This window comes from Opisthocomus hoazin, chromosome 6 (genome assembly GCF_030867145.1).
Source record: "Opisthocomus hoazin isolate bOpiHoa1 chromosome 6, bOpiHoa1.hap1, whole genome shotgun sequence".
Lineage (NCBI taxonomy): Eukaryota > Metazoa > Chordata > Aves > Opisthocomiformes > Opisthocomidae > Opisthocomus > Opisthocomus hoazin.
Window position 1 is genome coordinate 5,589,775 of NC_134419.1, and position 20,441 is coordinate 5,610,215.

Here is a 20,441-nt window from a genome sequence, read left to right on the forward strand (position 1 = left end):
GCAATGGGTCTGGGTTTATTCAGTGAATCCAGCCCGTCTCCATACTTAGAGAAATGCAGCACTTGACAATTATTTCTCCCATTGCAGGATTGTGCCGGGGGTCTTTGCAGCCCAGCACAGACTCCGCACCGCTCTCGGCTGACGCCGTCCCGCGGGTTCTCAGCAGGCTCTGCTCTGCAGGTCCCTCCCCGCGCAGGGCTGCCCGCCGCGCTGCGGGGCCGGGTTGTTGCACTGCCGGCTGCGCCGCGCTGTGCCCGACTGGCAGGGACCCCATGGGGACCAGCAGTTCCAGCGCCCGTCCGTCTCACCGCCTGTGAATGCATTAAAAAAAGGGGGAAGAAACCCCAGCTATTCAGGTCTGAAGTGCTACATATGGCCTGACTGCAGCAGCATACTTCAGGTGGGAGCAGGGGAGGAAGGCTGAGCTGAATGCCACCACCAGTTTGTGATTTTGGCTCTGGCTGTAACCTCTGCTGTGAGCGGGACTCCCTGGTCCATCCCCGCTGTGCCCAGCACATGGATGACCATTGAGACCAAGGCACTTTGAAGCCAGGGAGATGAAGCAGCACCACCTTTTTCAGACACCAGTAGCTCTTTCTTTTTCTCCTCTGCTCGTTTGAAAGGCTGCGGCTTGGCTTTCCATTCCCAAAGGGCAGCTGACAGCTCTCTCTGCAATTTCTCGCCTCCAGGCAAGCCAGAGGGACAGAAGTCTCCCAGTGTCATGGAGGTGTTTTGAAAAGTCTGCCTGTCCCTTTGGAGATGGGTCATTTCAAGGCTTTTTCATTACAGTACAGACTGAGTTGTCAGGAGCGTTCGATACTATGGATTATGGTGGCGCTCCTGAAGGATGGGGATGCTTGATGGCTGTCATTTACTGTCATTTTTTATTTACTCAACTGGCCTTCATGCCTGGCTTGGGCACTTTATTAATCCAGACAGGACAAATGGATATGTCTGCTCTTACTTAGTGCTGTCTGAAATGCTGGGTTTCCCGTCTGCTGAAACATCGTGCTTTAAAAGAACTGGGTTTGGTCTTAAATGAGTTTTGAATCTAGAAATTGTCCATGAGCTCAAACTATGTCTGACCCCACTATTGCTAAAAGCAGGGAGCACAGGGGCTGGCCGGTTTGGTGGGCTGCTTTGGGGCCAGGTCCTGAGCTTTCTAAGCTCCTCGTCTAAGGCAGGTTCCTTGGATATGGAGACAAATGAAAGAAGCTGAGATTTTTAAAGAAACCCACTTTTGAGTCGTAGAAGCAATGCTTTTCAGTTCAGCTTCGTAAACCACCTACCCAGCTCTGCTTCTACTCCTTATCTCCTCACAGCTTTGCTTTTCCAGTGGTGAGATCCTAGCTATGAGAACACGGTTGAAGCCTGGAGCTCTGCCTGGTGGAACTGCTCTGTAGAAGGATTCTTCTGCCAGCTTCAGGTGCTGAGATTTGGATTTCTTTTTTTGTCATCACGAATCAGGACAAAAATATCCAAAAAGAACAGTGACATTTTTTGAAATAAAAGAGCATGTTCTGAGGTTGGCTTTTTTGGCCACCCATTTAATTTCTTAGGATAGTATATAAAGTAATAAATAAAACATAAATAAAAGTCTGTTACTTTGGAAAACCACATTTTTTCTCCCCCAAAACAGATACTTCCCTCTAGTTAAAATGTTTCCCTATGGGAGCCGGGAAGAATCTGGCAAAGTGGCTATTTTTTACCAAAGCAGCATTTTTGGTGGCCCGTTGCTTGAGCAGCACTTCCCAGTTGCTTAGCCTGACCCTTTCACCCCTCCTTCCCTCTTTGCCTGTCGGGGTTTGTGCTCTCGCCCTTGTAGCAGGAATCCTTCGTGGGATGCCGCAAGTGTTTCGGAGACTCGCCATCCCGAGGATGTGACATGCCGGTCAGTGAGGACCAGATGATGGTCTCGTTTATGGTAACGAGCTGCGTACGTAGAGCACCACAGGCAGGCAGAGCCCACCCCTTGGTGGGCAATATGGGCAGTGGGGCTTTTCCAGGGTGCTGCCACCACACCCCAGCTCAGCTCTTTGCAATATATCAGCAAGTCTCCAGCTATTAAACACGTCCTCATTTCCACTAATTTATTTATAATAATCACCTAAGCTGCTAATCTACATCTCTTGCAGGGCTGCTTAGGATAGCGTAGCAACAAAAGCGATACAGAAGCAAAGGCTTGATTGATGCACGGGTGCAAAGAGCTGTTGGTTAACCACGAGGAGGGGAAAATCCTGTCCCTTTTCTGCCTTTCACCGTCCCCTGCCATGGATGCGTGCCAGGGTCTTACCTTGGCGCCTAGTCTGCTCGCAGGCAGGGCCTCCGTCACCTGGTCGACACTGGCAAAAGCACGTGTCTCCCACCAAAATGGGCTCACCGTTGTTCTGGCACGGTCCGCAGCGGCAGGCATTGAATTCCAACAAGTAATCATCCAGAGCCCGTTTCAGGTTTTGCCGTTTGGTTTCCATGTTGCCGAGGTTGCTTCTGCGGAGGATTTCGTGGATGGGCTGCAGCTGTGTAGGATAGAGGTGAAGAGCATGGAGACAGTTTCAGCTGGGCTTCGACTGAGATGCTACCACGCTGCAGTCAGAGAGCTGTGACATTGCTGGATAAACTCGGGGCTCGGAAAAAAACTCATTTGTCTTCCTCGACAGCTCCATGTACATCATGCAAATGTGTCACCGAGACTGATGGGGCCAGTGAGAAACCACCGTTCCAAAACCTTCCTCATCTTAGAGGTTTGTGCAGTACTGGCTTTTCTGGACATGCTTTGAAATTTCAGTGTGAATTCAAATGATAAATTAAAACACCCCAGTAAGCCCATTTTTTTGACTGATTTCTTAGTGCTGTCAGAATCTCAGAGGTTCTTGCATGCTTTTTGCCATTTTGACCAAAAATGTTTTGGTGAGAGCTCTGGAGAGTGGATATCATCAAAACCTAATGCCAGCCTAGCACTAATGGTGCCCAGATTGTGAACCATCCAGTAAATGCTGAGCATGGAGAATTTTACCAGCCGACTTTTTGCCCTTTGATGGAGCAAAATAATACTGTGCCATCCACAGCTTGAAGAATATAACATGCTCATCATATTTCTGGTAGCAAAATCCAGTTCCTGTATACCATGCAGCAAAAATAGTCCAGTCTGGGCAACTGTAATTACAAGCCGCCCGAACGAGTATTAATATTCAACAGAATATTAAAGCTAAAAGCTCAGAGCTGCTCTGAGGACACATATTTGCATTTGTCCATCCATGCGTCTGTGCGAACGCTGCGTCTCTTGGCTGGGACTCAGTGGAAGCTGGTCCCAGAGAAGAGCTGGGCATCGTCTCGTTGAGCAAGGCGCAGTGAGAGCGATTCATGGGGAGGGTCAGCCAGGCTTTGGGAAGAGCTCTTAGACAAATTTGCATTTGCACAAGCCTGTTTAACGAACAGGAGTGAGCTGCAGATAAGAGCTGCTGAAGTGGGCAGGGGCACTTATCGACAGCTCCGGTTGCGCAGCGACTGCTGAGCTCCAAATGCAGCCAACAAACAGGTCAGCGCGTGGTTTACTGGAAAATTGCAATAAATTTTGCCAAGAATTGATGGGAACTTGTGCAGAAAGGTGAATAACCTGCAGCATGCGTTCAGCTGGATCTGAAAGTGATTCTACTTTATCAGGGCTTTCCGCCACCGGGGTGCTGCCCGGGAAGGTTTGCAGATTCCCTCTTGCCCTGCCAATAACGGAGGTAATTCCTGATTCCATTCTCCCTTTTTCTACCCTCTGTCAGAGCCAGGAGCGGGTGCGCTTCCAAATGAAGGTGGGAGGGATGGGAGTGGCGGCGTGTCCTTGCCATGACCGGGGTCTGAGGTCCTTCCCCCACACCCACCGCCGTGCTCCCAGAGCAGACCAGCGATCGTAGCATCTCAGGGTAGATGCAGTACCCCTGACTGAGGTGTGCCCAGCTCATCACACCGCCGCGGTCCCTGGCCCTGGATTATTTGTTTGCAGGGTTGCTCTTCTCTCTCGCTTTTCATCCCCTCCGCTTGCACCCATCTCCTCCGCATCTGTGAAGCCCTGTGGGATGCTTCAGTGATCTTTCCATTTTATGGGGCATCCAATAAAACAAAAGGTAGGCGTAGAGCTTGGCTGATTTTTATGGCCACAGACCCCCTTTTTGGAGGACGGAGAAAGACAGGACCCACCCGACAAAGCAGCCAAGAGAGCCCTGCTCTGAAAACTCCTGGAAGCACTTGCAGCTATACCCACCACACTCTGCAGAAGTTCGGCATAGCCACTGCGGCTCTGAGGCAGGTGAAAAGCAGGGGGGGACTATGCAGAGCCTTTGGGGGGGGAAATCTCCTTCCCCAGCCTCCTGCGAGTCCCCTGCTTATACAGGAGGGCGGACAGCATTAGGGAGAATAATATGGATGAATGTAACCACAGAGAGCCGTTCATCGGAAAGCTGTTTGGGGACGCATCAGTAACTTAACTCGGCACTAATCCAGCATTAAGCTGCTTGTCCATCTCCCTGTGGATGTGGTCGGTGGGAGATGTGCTCCCCATTGTGAAATGAATAAGGGGTTACCGGATCAGTGGCCCATTACATTTAATCTTGTTCTGTGATGGGATCACAATAAAAATACGAAATGATCTGCTCGACTACACTTTCATTCCTTATAGCAGCAGAGTTTCTTCAACTGCAGAAAAGCCTTACCTCAAAATCAATAACAGCAGGATTATATTTTAATGACCTTCCCCAGTGACGATACATATTGCCGTCCCAACTGTTTAAGAGCCCTCCGCTGTAACTGGTATCTCCACCTCTAATCCGGGGAATAATATCTTCCACAACAGCACTGTGGGTCTCAGCATCTGAAAAGTTGAATTACAACCATATTATTTAGTTACCGTTTCCACACATACACTAGAAGCTGCTTAATGGAGGTGAGATCAATCGTGCAAAGGGCTATCAGTGAGCAGCAGTGATGCTGCTTCTTGAAATCGATGGGAGATCAGCGTCCCCGGCTCGCGGGGCCAGCCCTGCCGTGTTATCCCAGGGTGGTCGGTGATGGGTTGAGCACCCTAAATGCTCTAAGCTGGTGAGACCTGAAAAGCCTGCACACCTCCAGCCTTGGTTTCTAGTTAGCAGATGGGCAGTAGATCATGCTGTTTATAGTTGGTTAAGTGATTTACAAATCTGGGGCTTCCTAGCCTCTTTTGAGTAGTTTTTATCGTCAGTTTTGACTTCTGTAACAGTTGCCGCATTGCCCTTGTCATCCATGCCCAGTCTGTCATGGCTATAGGGACTGCAGCCTGCCAGCCACCCCACTGCCTCTATTTACATGCATTTCTAATCCAGATATTGCTACCTTAATTCCTGCTTTTTCAAGAGCAATCAGTACTCCTGGAGACTTGGATCCAAAGTCGCTTTGGACCCACTGTTGGGGATGGCACCAGAGCTCCCTTCTTTGTACCCTTGTGTGCCCCTACTTGAATCTCCTGACCCAAGTGACCAAAAGAAGCGATACAAGATGCATCAACAGGCACCTGCCCTGCCATCATACCCGTCTTCAGGAATCCTTTCTTTGCACAGTCAGAGGATGACACAGACGCTTCCAATTGCACTTCAGTCTCCCTGACTGTGAGGCCAAGTGACCAGCCAATACAGGCACTTATCTCTTCAGCGCTGATGTCTGCAAAACAGAAAGGAAACTGGTAAAATCGGTGACTCATTCTGAGTGGAAGGATGTTCATTTTCCTACTTTTTTTTTCCTGCCAATGAAGAAAATATTCAGTTATTTGCATGGCCTCCTTTTCAAAGTCAAGAGCTATTCTGGGCAGAGGACAGCCTTTAGTGTTGCAATGGCAAAGCCAACATTTTATTGGGGTAGATTGGGCTGATCACATCATAGGTGAAAAAGAAAATGTCTTTACTGTGAAATTGTTCCCTTACAAAGTAATAGAAGAAAGTAAAAAATCTTAACACAAGGCTTCAGGCATGTATTTCCTTGTTTGGTCTATTTATTTAAAAAAAAAAAATCACAACTTTTTTTTTCTTTTAACAGGCTAACTCATAACTAGGGTAAAGCTAGGAACAGCGGCTGAAATCAATAGATCCTCGCTAATTTTCCTAAACTCAGGATCTGACCCGTGTGTTAGCGGCTGAAGCAGCATCCTTAAGTAGCAACTCGCAAAAGGTCTGTGTGCTGAGAGCTGCCAGAGCCTCACTGCCTGCCGCTGGGCTGCCGCTGCCAGCACCGCCACATACATCATGGAAATATCTAACTGGAGACCCATGAAGTGACTGCAGAGGGGAGAAGTGAACTAACGAGGTGGTTTCACCAAGGTAAGCAATGCGCGTATTTCATACAGCCTGGTTTTATGTACGCACTTCGGTGTACTGCAAATATAAGGCCCTCTTCTATAATAGTTAAAAAAATCCATTGATTGCAATGAATACAGGTATTGCAAGTAATAGGTAACTTTTATATTGCTCTTGTTGTCAGAGGACCTTAAAGTGTTTTGCAAAGCAGCCTGGCGATCAATACCCCGGTATTGAAAGGGGGGCACAGAGGTCAGCGGGATTTGTGCATCGTGGCTTAATGGGCTAAAGATTGAACCTCCAGCCGAGCCCCAAGCCAGCGTTGTCTGCTGAACTGCCTCGCCCCAGCAGTGGGGAGCAGTGTCTTGTCTTGCTTGTGTTTAAAATACTGGTGAAATGCCCCTAGCTCTGGTTTTGCTCCCTTCTGCACACCCTGCAGGAGAGGCTCGCTGGAGCTGCATGGGGCATGGATCTGCTCGTTGGCTTGGGGGGGTCCCAACCGGTAGAGATGCTCAGCATCCCGGGAGAGGGGCTACAAGTCCTGGATTCAAACTGGTGAGAGCTGATGCATACGCAAGACTTCAGGGGGGAATTCCATCCCATTCCAAAACTGGGCCCTTGAGAAAGATTAAATGTCTAGCACTCAATTACTTGTGCTAAACTGTTCAACAGTGGTAAACACAGTGGGTAAAGTTCATTCACCCACAGCAGCAGGAGTGATTGCTTCTCTTGGTGTTGGAGTGCCATAAAATTAAACTTGAGGAACACCCTGATTAATTGATTCGCCATGGTTCCTGTTGAGTAATTATGTTCAGCAAGGGTCTGTCAATACAATTCGCTATTGGTTGCAGCAAGATCGGGCCTTGATAAATGAAAAGTGGTTATCATGGCAAAAGGGTGGCCATAGAAAATATAGGCACTTGAGGGGGGAGCCCTGATAGTTTTTTGTATGATATAATTTGCGATAGTTAAATGTGCTCCAGTGATAAGATTTACTGCTGCATTTTGAATTAATCAGAATATATGAAGACTCTTTCTAATTTACTCTGTGCATAATGTTTCTCCCGTAAATGCTCTTGTAATGTGTGAACACATTGTACTGTTTTCTGCTAAATAATAGAACCATAACAATCTATTTTAAAAACAAGTAATGAAAAATATTGATGGCAGAGCAACAAGGGGCCTCACTCTGACATATGTATTTATTTCACTCATGACCACATCCATACAAGCCCTTGCAGCCTGAAGGCTAGAAGTGCAGCAAAACTGCCGTCCTAAGCTCTGCACTGCTGAGCTGTGGTCTGTTCCTGGGCATCTAAACCCAGAAGGTGAATTCATTTTCAAAATTCAGGTTTCCTAGATGCTTAAAGTCCATCTCATGCCTGTTCCTAGCTGGATGCTCAGCGACCACCCAAGCTGTCTCTCATTTAGGGAGGACTCAGCCTAGGAATCTTCCCCCTGGGCTTGTGCTTTAGTCACTGGTCTATAAAAAAGGAGTGTTTTCTCTTCCAGAGCATTTAGCATGTAGCCTCATGGGCTAGGTGGGCTCTCAGGCTGCTGATCTAAAACAGCTGCCTTGCTGCTCAGCCCTGTGTGGACTCAGCCATACATCTCCAGGCATCTGCAGAGCTTCAAACTCATCTTTTGAAGCTCTCATTTGAAGACTTGAGCGCTAATATCCTGATCCTGACCATTCCTTAGGGAAGGCGGATAATCCTGTTGCAAACATAGCCTTCAAGCATGGCTTTGACCACCATTAGAAGAATTAGGGTTTTTTTTTCCAACTGCTTTTAGACAGTGGCGTATCAGGCACTGCAGGTGGGTCCTTCTGGGTCTCTGTCATGCAACGTAGAGCACTGCTGACTTGGTAAATGTGAACTTTCTAGCAGAGTCTAGATTAGATGAAAATTACAAAAGTGTGCTACGTTAGAATGAAAATTACATCTCTACTGGGGCACATTTTTGTCTTTTGCTGAACTTCAACATCCTTCTTTCCTAAGATAGGGGATCTCATAGCAGTAAATCTCCTCCTTATACACATACTAAGCACAAGAAGAAAGCAAAATAATAGCCTCCCTCTACATGCTCTTGATTCATTCTTTCTCTGAAATTGGCAGTCTGCTTCCTGAAGACTTGCTTGCCAAGGTCTTACTTGCTTCAGTATCACTCACTCTTCAAAGTGAACAAATGATTTGAAGAGGCATCATGTTTCCAAACATTAGCAGTTCAGGAACTGGATGAAAATTCTCTCAACTGGTAATTTCTTGTGGAAAAACTGGCATGGTTAACTCTCATTCTGGCACAGTTATCCTAGTGCTGATGGTACCAAACCATTTCAGACCGGGGTCAGAATCTGGGGCAGAACCACGGAAATAAATGGAATTAATAGAATTACAGCAGTTTGCACTAGCTGCAGAATTTTGCACCTATTGAACAAGGTCGCAATTTTCTTTCGCAAAAATGTCCAGCCTGGAGTTACCAAGGCGGCGTAACACTCAGCAGAGCGGAGTGATGGTCCTTAGGGGCAGTGGGATCTATTGCATCGTCGACACCTTTGCGAAAGTTGACAATCCAGTTAGTGTACTAAAGTACCATATTATTGTTCTGCACCTTAGGTTTTTGGCTAGGAAAAATGTTGTGCTTTGTCTCACCAGTAATGGCTGTTCTTGCACTCTAGATCTGCAGTGTATGTTTTATATAACTGAGATTTAGAGGTATGGCTCTCCAGCCTCACACACTCCAATTTGTTGAGAACTGGAGCTAACAGAGGTCTGTTAGTCTTCAGGTATGACACTAACTGGAGCGAAGTGGCAGAGATATTGCCGAGTGCAATGCGTTTTTTCCATTTACAGAAAATTGAAACCCTCACTATTAGGAGGCTAAAACGTGAGTGGGCTATCTTTCTTTACTCTGGATGAGTTTGTGGTCCTTGAGCATTCATGAGAATGGCCAGAACAAAGACCATAAGAAATAGAAGAAGTTCAGAGAAGTCTAGCTAATAACACTGGGAGATGATGGTTGTGGGGAGCAGCCAGAGCCAGATGAATTATTCTGGTGGACTGGACCCACCCCACGGTCTCCAGGTTGGAAACACCCCGTTTAAAGCAGAAAGTTGTGAACAGAGAATTTCTAGTGGTTTTCTAACCTTTTCTTCTCATTTCCTCTTTATTTATGACAAGGATGTACTCAAAGACGCCTCCCATAGTGCCAGATGTCATGAAGTGGGTGCCGTAGTCGTTGATGAATTTGGCGTACATGCCATAGTTGTAGGTGTCGGGAAGCTCCCACAGGGAGAGCAGCACGTCTTCATCCAGAACGATGTTGTCCCTCCTCATCTTGAAATGAGCTGTCTGCACCTTTGTCGTACCTCTAATGAATCCAACCTCCTGCAGGTAAAGAAAACAGGAGCTGCCACTCAACATACAGGAAAAAAAAAAAAAAAGTAATTTCTAGTCCTTAGTTTTGCAGAGGAAAGCCTGAATCTGTGACTGTCAGTGCGTGCTGAAGGCGTGAAACCCAGCCCTGGTTTAAATGAAATCAGTGGTAATGCGTTTACAGGCAGTGTCTCTTTCTCGTGTGGCTGTATGAGGTGGAGGGCAGAGCCCTGGGTTTGGATGCTATAGAGGTTTTTTATTGATGTTAGAATATGATCAGAATCGGGCTCCGCATGATTCCCCTCCATTTCTCTTTCTTTTTTCTGCCTTCTTTTCTTTGCTGTTTATTCCCTTTTGCTTTTTTCACAGCCTCAACCAGTGATGCAGGACAAGGGGTCGTGGCAAGCCCAGCCCAGCCCGGCACTGGGGGGACACCCTGGCCAGGAAGGTGCTGACGGGGGGAGGATCTCCTGGATATACCTGGATATTCCACCAGATCCACGAATCCTCTTCTGGATCAGCCACTGTCCCAGACAAGGCTCCAACACAACCAGAACAGCCCTTTAAAGGATTCCTTCAATAATTGATCATCGTTTAGCTGCAAACATCATGTGAGTCTAGACAAGGGCACAGTAAATACTATAATGGTGCCCATTTCAAACAGCTTTTAAGGGCATTTCAACTCAGAACACCATCAAAGTAATTCTTCTTTATTGTTTTCTGTCAGCAGCCACGAGAGAAGTGGAGACGGGGCACGGTAAATGTGGGAAATAGCAGCACTCGTGTTATTAGACTGGAAAGAGGTCGTCACAGCTAGTCCATGATGCAAACTCACTGTGAGAAATGCACTCTATTATTGGGTACTCTTCTACTCAGCCCGGTGTTTTAACCTCTCATAAAAAGTAGCATATTGGCCCATCATAAGACAGCTTGTATTAATTTGAACAAGATATATCTGCTGCCGGAGATCATTCCCTGAGGACAACTGTTTTGATCAACATCTTGATATTTCCTCCTCCCTCATCATCATTTTAAGCATTTTTTTATTTATGTGCTTAATGTAGCCATGAAACACGATGGGGTGAGATGACATGTGTTGTGGTACTTCGTAATTCAATTTTATTCCCACTCCCTGTTTGCTAAAACGTAATAAGAACAACAAAGAGGATTACTAATGATCATACATTTGCAATTACATGAACAAATTAAGGTACAATTACTATGTGTTAAAAAAGGCATTTGAGAGAATAAACTGACATAAGTTACAGCCAGACCATGCGATGCACAGATGACACGACTGAAGCATATGCATCATTGATTTCTATTTTTTTTTTACCTTTGCAGTGTATTGTGTGAAATTCTTCAGGGATCCTTTGCCACCCGATAAAGTGAAGCCCAAGTCTAACTGGAAAGCTGATTCTCCAGGCCCAATTCCAATGGTAAAGCCTTTTGTTTTGAATTTATCACTTTTAAGGGCATCAAGCAGATCCTTTGAATCATCATAAAACTCAAAAGTGAATCCAGAATCAGCATAAGCCTAAAGTGAAAGGAGCAGACAGTAATTTTTCAGGTACTTTCTTTCCTTTTTAATCTCTATAAGGAGCTGATGGTGCCTCTGTTGAAGCCTGTGATGCTCCTGACAGCACCATCACTGACTTCAGTCAATATGGAATAAAGAATTTAGTCCCATGCCATTTCATCTGGAAATATGTGAGAAATGTGGATAAAGCCATGCATTTTGCTTCTTCAGGCAGGGCAAAGGTTTGTGTTTAGCCACTCAAAGCAGCACCATTACAGGCAGGCCTGGTAATGGTGCTTATTAAGCTAGCTTGACACTTCCCATTATAAAACCCTCCTTCCAGTTCCTTACAGCTCTGCCAAATCCTAACGATTTGGAGTGAGTTTTTTCTCTCAAGCCTGCTTCTGGATGAATTTATTTAGGAAAAAATTCAGCAGCGGTGATGCAGCCACTGGCAATGGCAACACTAGAAAACAAACATCATTTTGCCTGGGTTTTAGAGCAGTGACCTTTTCCTTGACAGCTCTGCTTTGCCGGCCTGTGGAATTGAGCAGCCTTGCTGAATCTGGTCTGTGCCATTTGCCATCTCTATACAAAGCTGGCTAAATTACCAACACTGAAAAAAAAATCTCACATCATCATCAGTGTCTTCCTGGACCCTGGTGGGTAGAAGCTCCTGAGTCAAGATGCCTATGGGGCATGCTCAAGCATCCCTCCGTGCCTGACCGTGGTGCAGATGTCCTTCCACTGCTAGCAGCAGATAAAGGGGACAAGAAAATGTAGTCCATGTGATGGGTCTCTCTGGGTTCAGACTGGGGCCTAGGCAGCACAGGAGAGTCTTGCTTGCTGGGAGGACATGAAAGCCACTTGCATTTAGCTGGTGGCTGTAATATTCCCCTGGAATAACGTGTGTTTCATTCATTCATTGCAAAAAGCCTGGTAAATGTTTAACAACGTGGCCAAGGCACCCACTTACGACATGGGAGACCCAGGTTGAATTCCTGCTCTACTTAGTTCAATCTCCAACATCAGATGTGCCTCCCCCTCCCCCATACGTGTTGTGATACATGGTTATGGCTTTCAGGATCTTTGCCTCACTCAGAATTTGGATTTATGTCCCTTGTAGCCATTCCATATACTTAAAATGCTTTCAAAGATTGAACCAGTAGCATTGTTCCCGTTTTACACATAGCCAGCTTCATCCCTATGGGGGGCAAGTGGCTTGCGCAAGCTCTGCAGCTCATTAATAGCAGAATTTAGAGAAAACCCATTTCTCTTGGCTCTGACTAGGCCAGAGTGAGCAGTGGGGATGCCTGGGTGATAAAGCACGTTAGTTCCTTGACATGCCGTAAAACAGCATTTATATTATTGATTGCTTGTTATCTTGGGGACAGCTGGAGAAATGTACCTTGAAAGACAACCTGTAGTGAATGATAAAATGTACATAATGTACTTATAGGAAGTTTGGCTTTTAGCTGGGAAAACATTGCTGAATTTGACCACCCAAAGTACTTACTAGGAATTGGTATATGTGAAAGTTGTAAGGTTTGCGGAAATACTTCTCGTCGTCTCCATAGTACAGATGTTCACATGCAGCGTCGTACTTCAGCTCCCGCCACTCACCGTTGTAGACATACTCACAGTGGCCTCCAAAAAAATAAGGATCATATATGTACTGGCTCTCTTCTTGTGTTAGAATATTGTATCTTGGAAAGAAATAGCATTCAGAAAGTTATCCATAGCTCCCATTTTATTTCCCCAACAGTCTCTGTCACTGTGTCTATTCTCCTGACACTATATGTTATCTCTCTGTCTATGACTCTGAACTGAGATAGCACCTAAAGTGTAAGGTTTGAGTCTGTTCTCCTTGCTCTCTCATCCCCAAAGCTAACTGGAGACAAACAGCCACTTTATATCCAAGACATTGGTTCGGACTCATATGCTAGAGATGGGAGAAATCAGTTAAATTCTCCAGTCCACGCTGGAGAGTACAGTTATGAAAGTCCCAATGTCCTGGAATTCCTCCAGGTCCCCCATGAGTCTCTCGCAGCCTAATGCATCTCACTGTCACAAAGCATTTCCTGGCATTCCCTGTAATTGTTTTCTATCTTAATTGCATCTTCTTCCTTTTAATAATGGTCCCATTTCTCAGAGGAGTTCGCACCCTCCCTAGACTTGCAGTCTGCTTGTGCTTTGCCAAGTCTCTCGCTTATTATTTCCTTACGCCTCTTTCTTCCTGCTCTCCAGCCATCACAGCTGCTGCCCTCTGAAATCCCGCCTGTTATTTAATATTCCCTGTAATTCCATGGCCCAAAATGAAAGCATTATTCAAACTAGACAGCAGCATTGCTCCTCACTATGGGGAATCGTCTTTAAGACTAAGATAGTGAATGCTATTGCTTTTGTGTGTTTTGCGGGAGAAACATATCAGAAAACAGCATTAAATGGGGTGTTTGGTGAAAATTATTGTAGGTCTTGAAAAACTTTTGATGGGCTCTCTCAGGCCCTTGGGCCAGAGAGACATTTGTCTCATGGACTCCAAAGAGAGCTGGATCCAGCTGATGGAAAAGTTATCTAATGGCTGACTACAGTCTCCTACTGTAGCCCATGTTCTCCAAGTGAAACGAAGCAGTATTTTGCTTAAAACACAAGATTTAAAACAAGAATGTCACAACAGACAATTTGCCTTTCGAGTTGCTCTGGATTCCTCTTTTGCGTGTGCTGCCGAACCAAACTTTGAAACTGAACAGGGTAACAGTTTTTCATGGATAGGAGTGTTTACCCTGCATAGATTCGTGTGGAGCTCAGGCCCTCTGCCTTGCATCTGTGCTCTGAAGTCCTAAATCCTGGAGTTCAATGTTTACCTGAAGGGTGAATGCCACCAGGATGCTGCATCTCCAGAGTCTACTGTTTGCTTTAATATATTGCTTTTATCAGCTGCAGAAAGCTGTAAGATAACTGGGATATATTTTTACATAAGTATAAAGGGGACATCACAAGTACAGAGTGGCTGGGAGAGGCCAAGGTCAGATAGTAAGTTAGAGACAGAATTTGAAGTAGAAGCTGGGATGGACCCTCCTGCCTCCCTCCGTGCTACCCACGGTTGGGTGGGACAGTAGCTCTCCTTTGGGCTTTGTGCAGCACACTACCAATTCATGGAGCACTGCTGTTAGTAGGGAGGAGCAACATGAAAACCAAAACCTGAAGCCAGTTTTGATTGTGACAGTAGCAGCTTTTGAGAAATCACTTACCCTTGGGCTGCTTTTTCAGACCCTGGGATTGGGAACAGATGTTCACAAGGGCTTTCAATATCTTCGTCCTCACAGTTTTCCTCATCAGACCCATCTCTGCAGTCTCGCTCTCCGTTGCACACAAGATGCCGTTTAATACAACGACCTGAAGTGCACAGGTACAGGTGATCGCTTATCTGCCTTTCAGAAAACCTTTTTGGCAGCTTGCACTGATTGTGCTGGTTTCCACCCCTGTCTCAGGGCCACAAGAAATCAGGCTGGGTGTTAAACGCAGTGCTCTTCCGTTGCGAGCTTGCTTTTCCCAGCTCCTTGGGGGAGGTTTTCCTTTCCCACCTGGAGCAAGCACAGCTTGGAGTCCAAGCCTGCTGCTCACTTGGGCTCCCATGAGATGGGAATCAAGTAGAGGTAACCTCACTGGACTGATTTCATCATCTACGATCACACTTTGGGAAGGGAGCTATGGGAAGCAATAGATTCTCCACTTGGCTTAGCGAAGTCAACTCTGCCTGGTTAAAGCGTGTTTTTGCCTCTTCCCATTGCAGGAGGTATTTGGGGAGTTTATTGCAATAATTATAGCTCAGGAATGGATGTTGGCAGGAAGGGCAGCTTTTGCTTCTGGGAGTAAGGAGAAAGCCTTGACATGACATTCATGGCAGGAGGGAACTGGTACTGCTGCACTTGCCTCAATGGAGTGACGATGACCTGCTCCAGCTGAGGAGCTGGTCACAGACCTGGTGTGTATTTCTAAGTTTCAACAGGGTTTTCATTAAATGCTCAAGATGGGAGTTTGAGCCATTTGTGTCAAACCTAAAATCTGTCAAGGCTAGTCAAACTTTCAGAGAACAGCCGTATTATATCCCAATCCTCAGAGCTAGGCATAGCTAAAAATAAACAAATGACCCCAACAGATTGCTAGTTGGATTCATGATAGAAGTATGTCTTCTGCAGGGGGAGAAAGTGGGGCATCGTGGGAGCGGTGGTGCCCAGGGAGGGGAGCATGAGCATGTAGTACAGCAGTTGGAATAGAGTATTTCTATTCTCTTTGTTCCACTGAAAAATTAACCTTTTCCATGTCACACAGCCTTCTTTTCTACCCAAATCTAAGCGTAACATGTATGGATTTCTGTAAAAGTGGGAGGTAAAAACAAAGATGGGGAAATCTCCTGCTTTGCTTTGCACTGGTTGACCGTGCTGCTGGCTGGGCCGAACACATTTTGGCAAAGCTCTGCCCGTGGCAGGGGACTGAAACCATCCCAGGTCTGTCCAGCCAGGACTGAAACCTCTTTGGCAGGAGTTCATGCCCAGTTCACTCACCCGTTTCCTCGCACCGAAAGTCCTGCCCACAGCCCGGGGGTCCCGTGCAGGTCGTCTCAGCACGGCAAGCTTGCTCGCCCCAGAGGTGCCCCGTGCATCGCTGCCCCGCGAACCCCGCCGGCTGCACCAGCCTCCGGTACCGGTGCTGAACCGCGCAAGAGAGAAAAACACCGCCAACACCCAACTTGTATCCTCCAGAGCTATCACCTCCACAGGCTGTAAAGCAATTAAAACTGTCGCTTTTATCTATATTGTTATTTTTTTGTGTGGCCCAAAGACTTTGCATGTGATAAATGGAAAAGGAGAGCCAGCAGAGAGGTGGGAGCTCACAAGATTTGCCTGAAGTTCATACAAGTGAATTGGGGGAGGGGGCTGGGATGACTGTTTTTAAAAATCTCTTCCCTATTTTATACCTTGGAAATAATACGGAATTTTTCCAGTTACACACGCTTTGTCCTGGAATATAACAGGCTCAGATGGACACAGACACTAATTACAACACTGATCCTGCAACATTTCTGACGGATTATTAATAAGAATTGCTGCTCTTTAAACTAGGAAAAATAAAAGGAAAGAGAGAAGAGCCAAATCATTTGCTGACTATAAGCATAGGAACAAAAAATGCAGGGATATAAACTGAGTAGAAAGCAAAATTATGTCAGGTTTTTGAAAATAAATTCTTGAATTATGAAGACATATGTGAAATGATATAAAAAATTGAGAACAGGAGCTGATGAATGAAGGCTGCTTTTAATTTCTTTTCCCTGGAATATTTGCATGAAGAATCAGGGGATACTTAATTAAATCTGAGACAGAAAAGGAAGAAAGTCTTGGGCAAATATTCTGGCCTGATTCTTCCACTATTTGCCTTGATTTTGCATTTTGCTGTTCTGCTGCCTTAAACGAATTTATTCCCCAGTTTACACCAGGGTAAGAGCCTCTCTAGTAGAAGAGCATCTCCATCATACTTGGATGAGTTTACTGGATGCTTCAGAATGATGAATATGTATAATATATATAATTAATGTGTGTACATCCTCATCACAGACACATCTGAAGATAAATGAATACATTACGGTGGAGTCTTACTTTTTTCTCTTGGCAAGGAAAGCAATCAGTCCATCCTGACCACTGGCTCAGCTGACAGTCGATGGGAGCTGGAGAATTAACATCTCTGCTGCTTCTTCTAAGGAGGGGAAGAGATAGCGGTCTAAGGTCTTTGAAGCTGTGTTTTAAGGAGGGCTGGAGGCTAGCAGGGAGAAATCTGTGTGTGTGTTTTTCCAGCAGGAACCTATTTTGTAGGAAATGGGAAGCATCCCTTAGCAGGGATGGGTGCTACCATCTGAGATGCCCCGTCCAAGTGTTCACCATCAGAACTGGTCAGGGGCAGCAGGTGCAGGACCTGAGGATTTTGTCTTGGGGTTCTTGCTCTCCCAGGAGATCCTAGCCCTTTCCAATAGATAGATTGTAATAAAATATTTGTAGATCATATATGTAAGACCAAACGCACTGAGTAAACAGAAGGAATGTCGAGAAGAGAGATTATAAGAAAAGGCTTCTTTTCTGGCTTTCTTCTCAGAAGCACATCACAAACTCCAGGAATAGTGATGTTTATCACCTTGGACCTGTTCTGAAGTCTATTGGTTTCTCTTTTTTTACACCATGGTGAACTCATGGTCAGTATTTTTCCAGACAAGCACGAAATTAGGGTCTGTCTGAGTCCCATGGCCTTTGTGGAGTGGTGGGAATGGCTGTACCATCAGCGCTGAGAAGGCAAGGTACAAAGCCGTGTTGACTGTGGGATTTTGTTGGTTGACTATTTCTAAGAGGAAATGCATAAATTCCGGGAAGAACGAAAACACGAGAGGAAGAGTATAAAAGCAGAAAATAGCAAGGGTACTGTATTGCAATGGCCCTTGGATCGGACTCTCTGCACAGACAGTGAATATCATTACACAACAGCAAGAAAATACTTCTCTTGCCTCCCAGCCCAGTCATTATGATCGCTATTTCTGTCCCTACTCCTACAATATTTATTTATATAATGTATTTCTTTGTCTTGAGGAGCAATCTGTGGCATATCTGTACAACTCTGTGTTTGCCACAGCCTTCGAAGCATTTTGAGGGGCTATTCTGAGCCAAAATATCATTATTATTTTGGTGATTAACTAATGAGCAGTCTGTTTTACTTCCGAGACTGCAGTCCAAAGAGAAATATTGATAATTAGCAGAGGTACGGAGCACACTGGGGATTCATCAGAGGCTGTAGAAGAGAGACTACCAAATGAAAGCCGCAACGGCTCAGCAAAGGAGCTCGTGGATGCAGATCAGTGCGTGAGATAAAAAGCCACCATGTCTCCAGGAAAACAACAGGAGCCTGCAGACAGACACGGGGCTGGGGGACACGCATGTATTGATGCCTTTTCGCTCTGACAGGAGGATTTGTGGGCTGTATCCTTCAGCACTTCACAAAGTACTTAATTGGCTCACCTTCGATTGGATTTTACATTTACCTCTTCATTATTCTGCCTTGTTTGATAAGTTCATCAAACATCAAAAATCTCGTCTTTGTTCATTTTCAAAAGGGATTATCGGAATAAGCCTTCATAATTAAGTGTATCACTACTGCATTTTTTTTTCTTTCCGCCTTCTCCTTGTCTCCACGTTCCAATTATCACTGATACCTTTTTTTGATCCTTCTAAATCATATTTGCCTTTAGAACAAGCCTGAAATTAATAGCTGTAGAAAAAAAATGCAACCATTTTCCTCTTATGACACTATAGCTTTAGAAAACTTGTTTATTCCATTCCTTCAAAGCCTAAATGACACTTGTATAGTGTTAATAATATTGTTCAGGGGAAAAAATAGAAGTATGAGGATCTGACTTGGATTGAAAATTGGGTTATAAGCATGCACTTCCTAACTTCACATTGTCAAATGCAGAATAATAATAATGGAAAAGAATATGAAAAATATTCACTTGTGAATAATTCTGTATAGAAAATTCATTCCAAGTGTCCAAAACCAGTATGGTGATTTTTGTAAAGAAGTTTAAGAAGGCTTAACAGTCATCTGTAAAAGAAAAACCATTGTGCAAACAGTTCCTATAAGAAGGAATTACGATGCCTAGCCTGGGCTTTGGACAACTGCCAATATTTTTTTTTCTGGTAGCTGTTTACAGAGAACACAGTGTGCACATGCCTCAAGTCAGGACAAAATTGATGGGCGACCAACCTGCCCGTAATTTCTATATGTAAAGTTGTTGGGGGGACAGACTTACCTCTGGGAAGGCAATGCCTCCAGCTCCCTGCGTGCTGTAGCCGTGGCCTGACGTGCCGTTAAAGCCAGCCAGCATACAGAGAGAATCAGAGGAGAAAGCGGGCACAGGCTCCACCGCATTGCTTTTCCATATGTAAGTGTTTGTTATAGGGTAGCTGCAAAGCAAAGCTTTAGGCTTCAGGACGCCGTGGGCCAAGCACTGGTAGAAGCAGCACAGAACCCACCGGACTCCAAAACGATGCGGTAAATCATTGACGACGGCACAGATCAAATCACAAAGGATCAGGACACACCCCCAGAGGCCTTTGGCCTTTTGGAAACAAATTCCCAGTTTTCTGGCAAGGGAATATATTAAACTGTGCAACTGTTCCCACATTAAAGTCAATCAAGTCCTATTGCAGCAGCGCGTTTCTTGTCCACGCTGAACCCTCCTTTTAATTTGAAGGAGGAGGAAACTCATTTTATTTCCCACAGTGACTTACTTAACTGTAATTTTGGTGCATCTGGTTGCTGACCAGGGAAAAGCTTCCCAGTACAGCAAATTGAAGATTATTATAAAATTGTGTTACAAGGAACACGTACCTTCCAGATACGTCAAGGACCTGCTAATTCAGCTCCTTCCCATTGCCGTCCCCGCAAGACACTGTCCCATTGCCAAAGCTGATGTGAGTTATCACCTGGCTTTAGGATGGCCCTACACAATCACTACAATCCAAATCTTTGTTTTCTGAAGTGATTTGGGGTGAGAAAACTACCCCCTGAATCTGAAATTGTGTCCTATCCCACAAGCTGTGTGAACCCATCAGTCAGCAGTGGCTCTAATGCTTTTAGCTGGTTGGGATCTTAACACGGAAATAAAGGATATGCACAAGTGTAAGAAAGCAAACCATCCAAAGCATGAACACCGTGGGTTATTTATGATTAAGATAATAGTCACAGGATAACAATATTTAGTTCTCACGTGTTGGAAGAAAGGAAAAATGGCCATTGGAAAGACGCTTGGTCATGCTGCAGCCCAAGTTGCCCCTTACCTGTTTCCTTGAGCTTGCCTATAGCCTGCAAAATGCCCCTGAGTGCTCCTGGGCAGGCACAAAAACGCACAAGGGATCTATAACTTCATTAGATCTTCGTTAAAAAAGAGTAAGAGATCTATGAAGACTTCTCTGTTCATACAAGGGTCTGTATCTCTTCATTTCTGCGTAAGTGGGCTGAGATGCTTAACACATAAATGACATTTTCCCAGCAGACAGCTGGAAGCTTGAACCTCCATAAGTACAAGAGAAAGTGTAATTATTGTAGGAAAATCTGGTCTTGGCCTATTACAGCTATTAAGCAGGCAGTGGATTGTCCTCTGTCCACAAAAGACTGGGATAGAAGTGTCACTTTCTGTATTTCCCA

The 20,441-nt window shown here is 45.3% G+C and overlaps 1 protein-coding gene across 3 annotated transcripts; it reads right to left on the reverse strand.

The window, feature by feature from the left end:
- Positions 1-19,295, reverse strand: C8A (complement C8 alpha chain). 3 transcript variants are annotated; one of them, XM_075424411.1, is made up of 11 exons: positions 19,045-19,295; positions 16,853-16,949; positions 15,764-15,979; positions 14,450-14,594; positions 12,715-12,845; positions 11,016-11,216; positions 9,451-9,691; positions 5,548-5,676; positions 4,698-4,855; positions 2,294-2,516; positions 1-311 (listed from the first exon to the last, which is right to left on the reverse strand). In XM_075424411.1, the coding sequence occupies exons 1-11, from the start codon at positions 19,161-19,163 to the stop codon at positions 160-162; spliced, it is 1,812 nt and encodes a 603-aa protein (XP_075280526.1). In that variant the 5' UTR covers positions 19,164-19,295; the 3' UTR covers positions 1-159. The 3 variants fall into 3 exon arrangements, with proteins under 3 accessions (XP_075280526.1, XP_075280527.1, XP_075280528.1); XM_075424412.1 differs by having other exon boundaries at positions 12,715-12,904; positions 15,764-15,908; positions 19,045-19,294; XM_075424413.1 differs by lacking the exon at positions 15,764-15,979.
- Between the last annotated feature and the right edge of the window lie 1,146 nt (positions 19,296-20,441).

What these genes read in the sequence shown, in the direction of transcription:
- C8A (XM_075424411.1), bottom strand. Translation starts at nt 19,163, where the DNA reads ATGCGGTGGAGCCTGTGCCCGCTTTCTCCTCTGATTCTCTCTGTATGC. An exon ending in AGAGGAAATGAGAAGAAAAG is followed by an intron (nt 5,677 to 9,450) that starts GTTAGAAAACCA and finishes TCTGTTTTGCAG; the next exon opens with ACATCAGCGCTGAAGAGATA. An exon ending in GAAAGGATTCCTGAAGACGG is followed by an intron (nt 4,856 to 5,547) that starts GTATGATGGCAG and finishes TCAACTTTTCAG; the next exon opens with ATGCTGAGACCCACAGTGCT.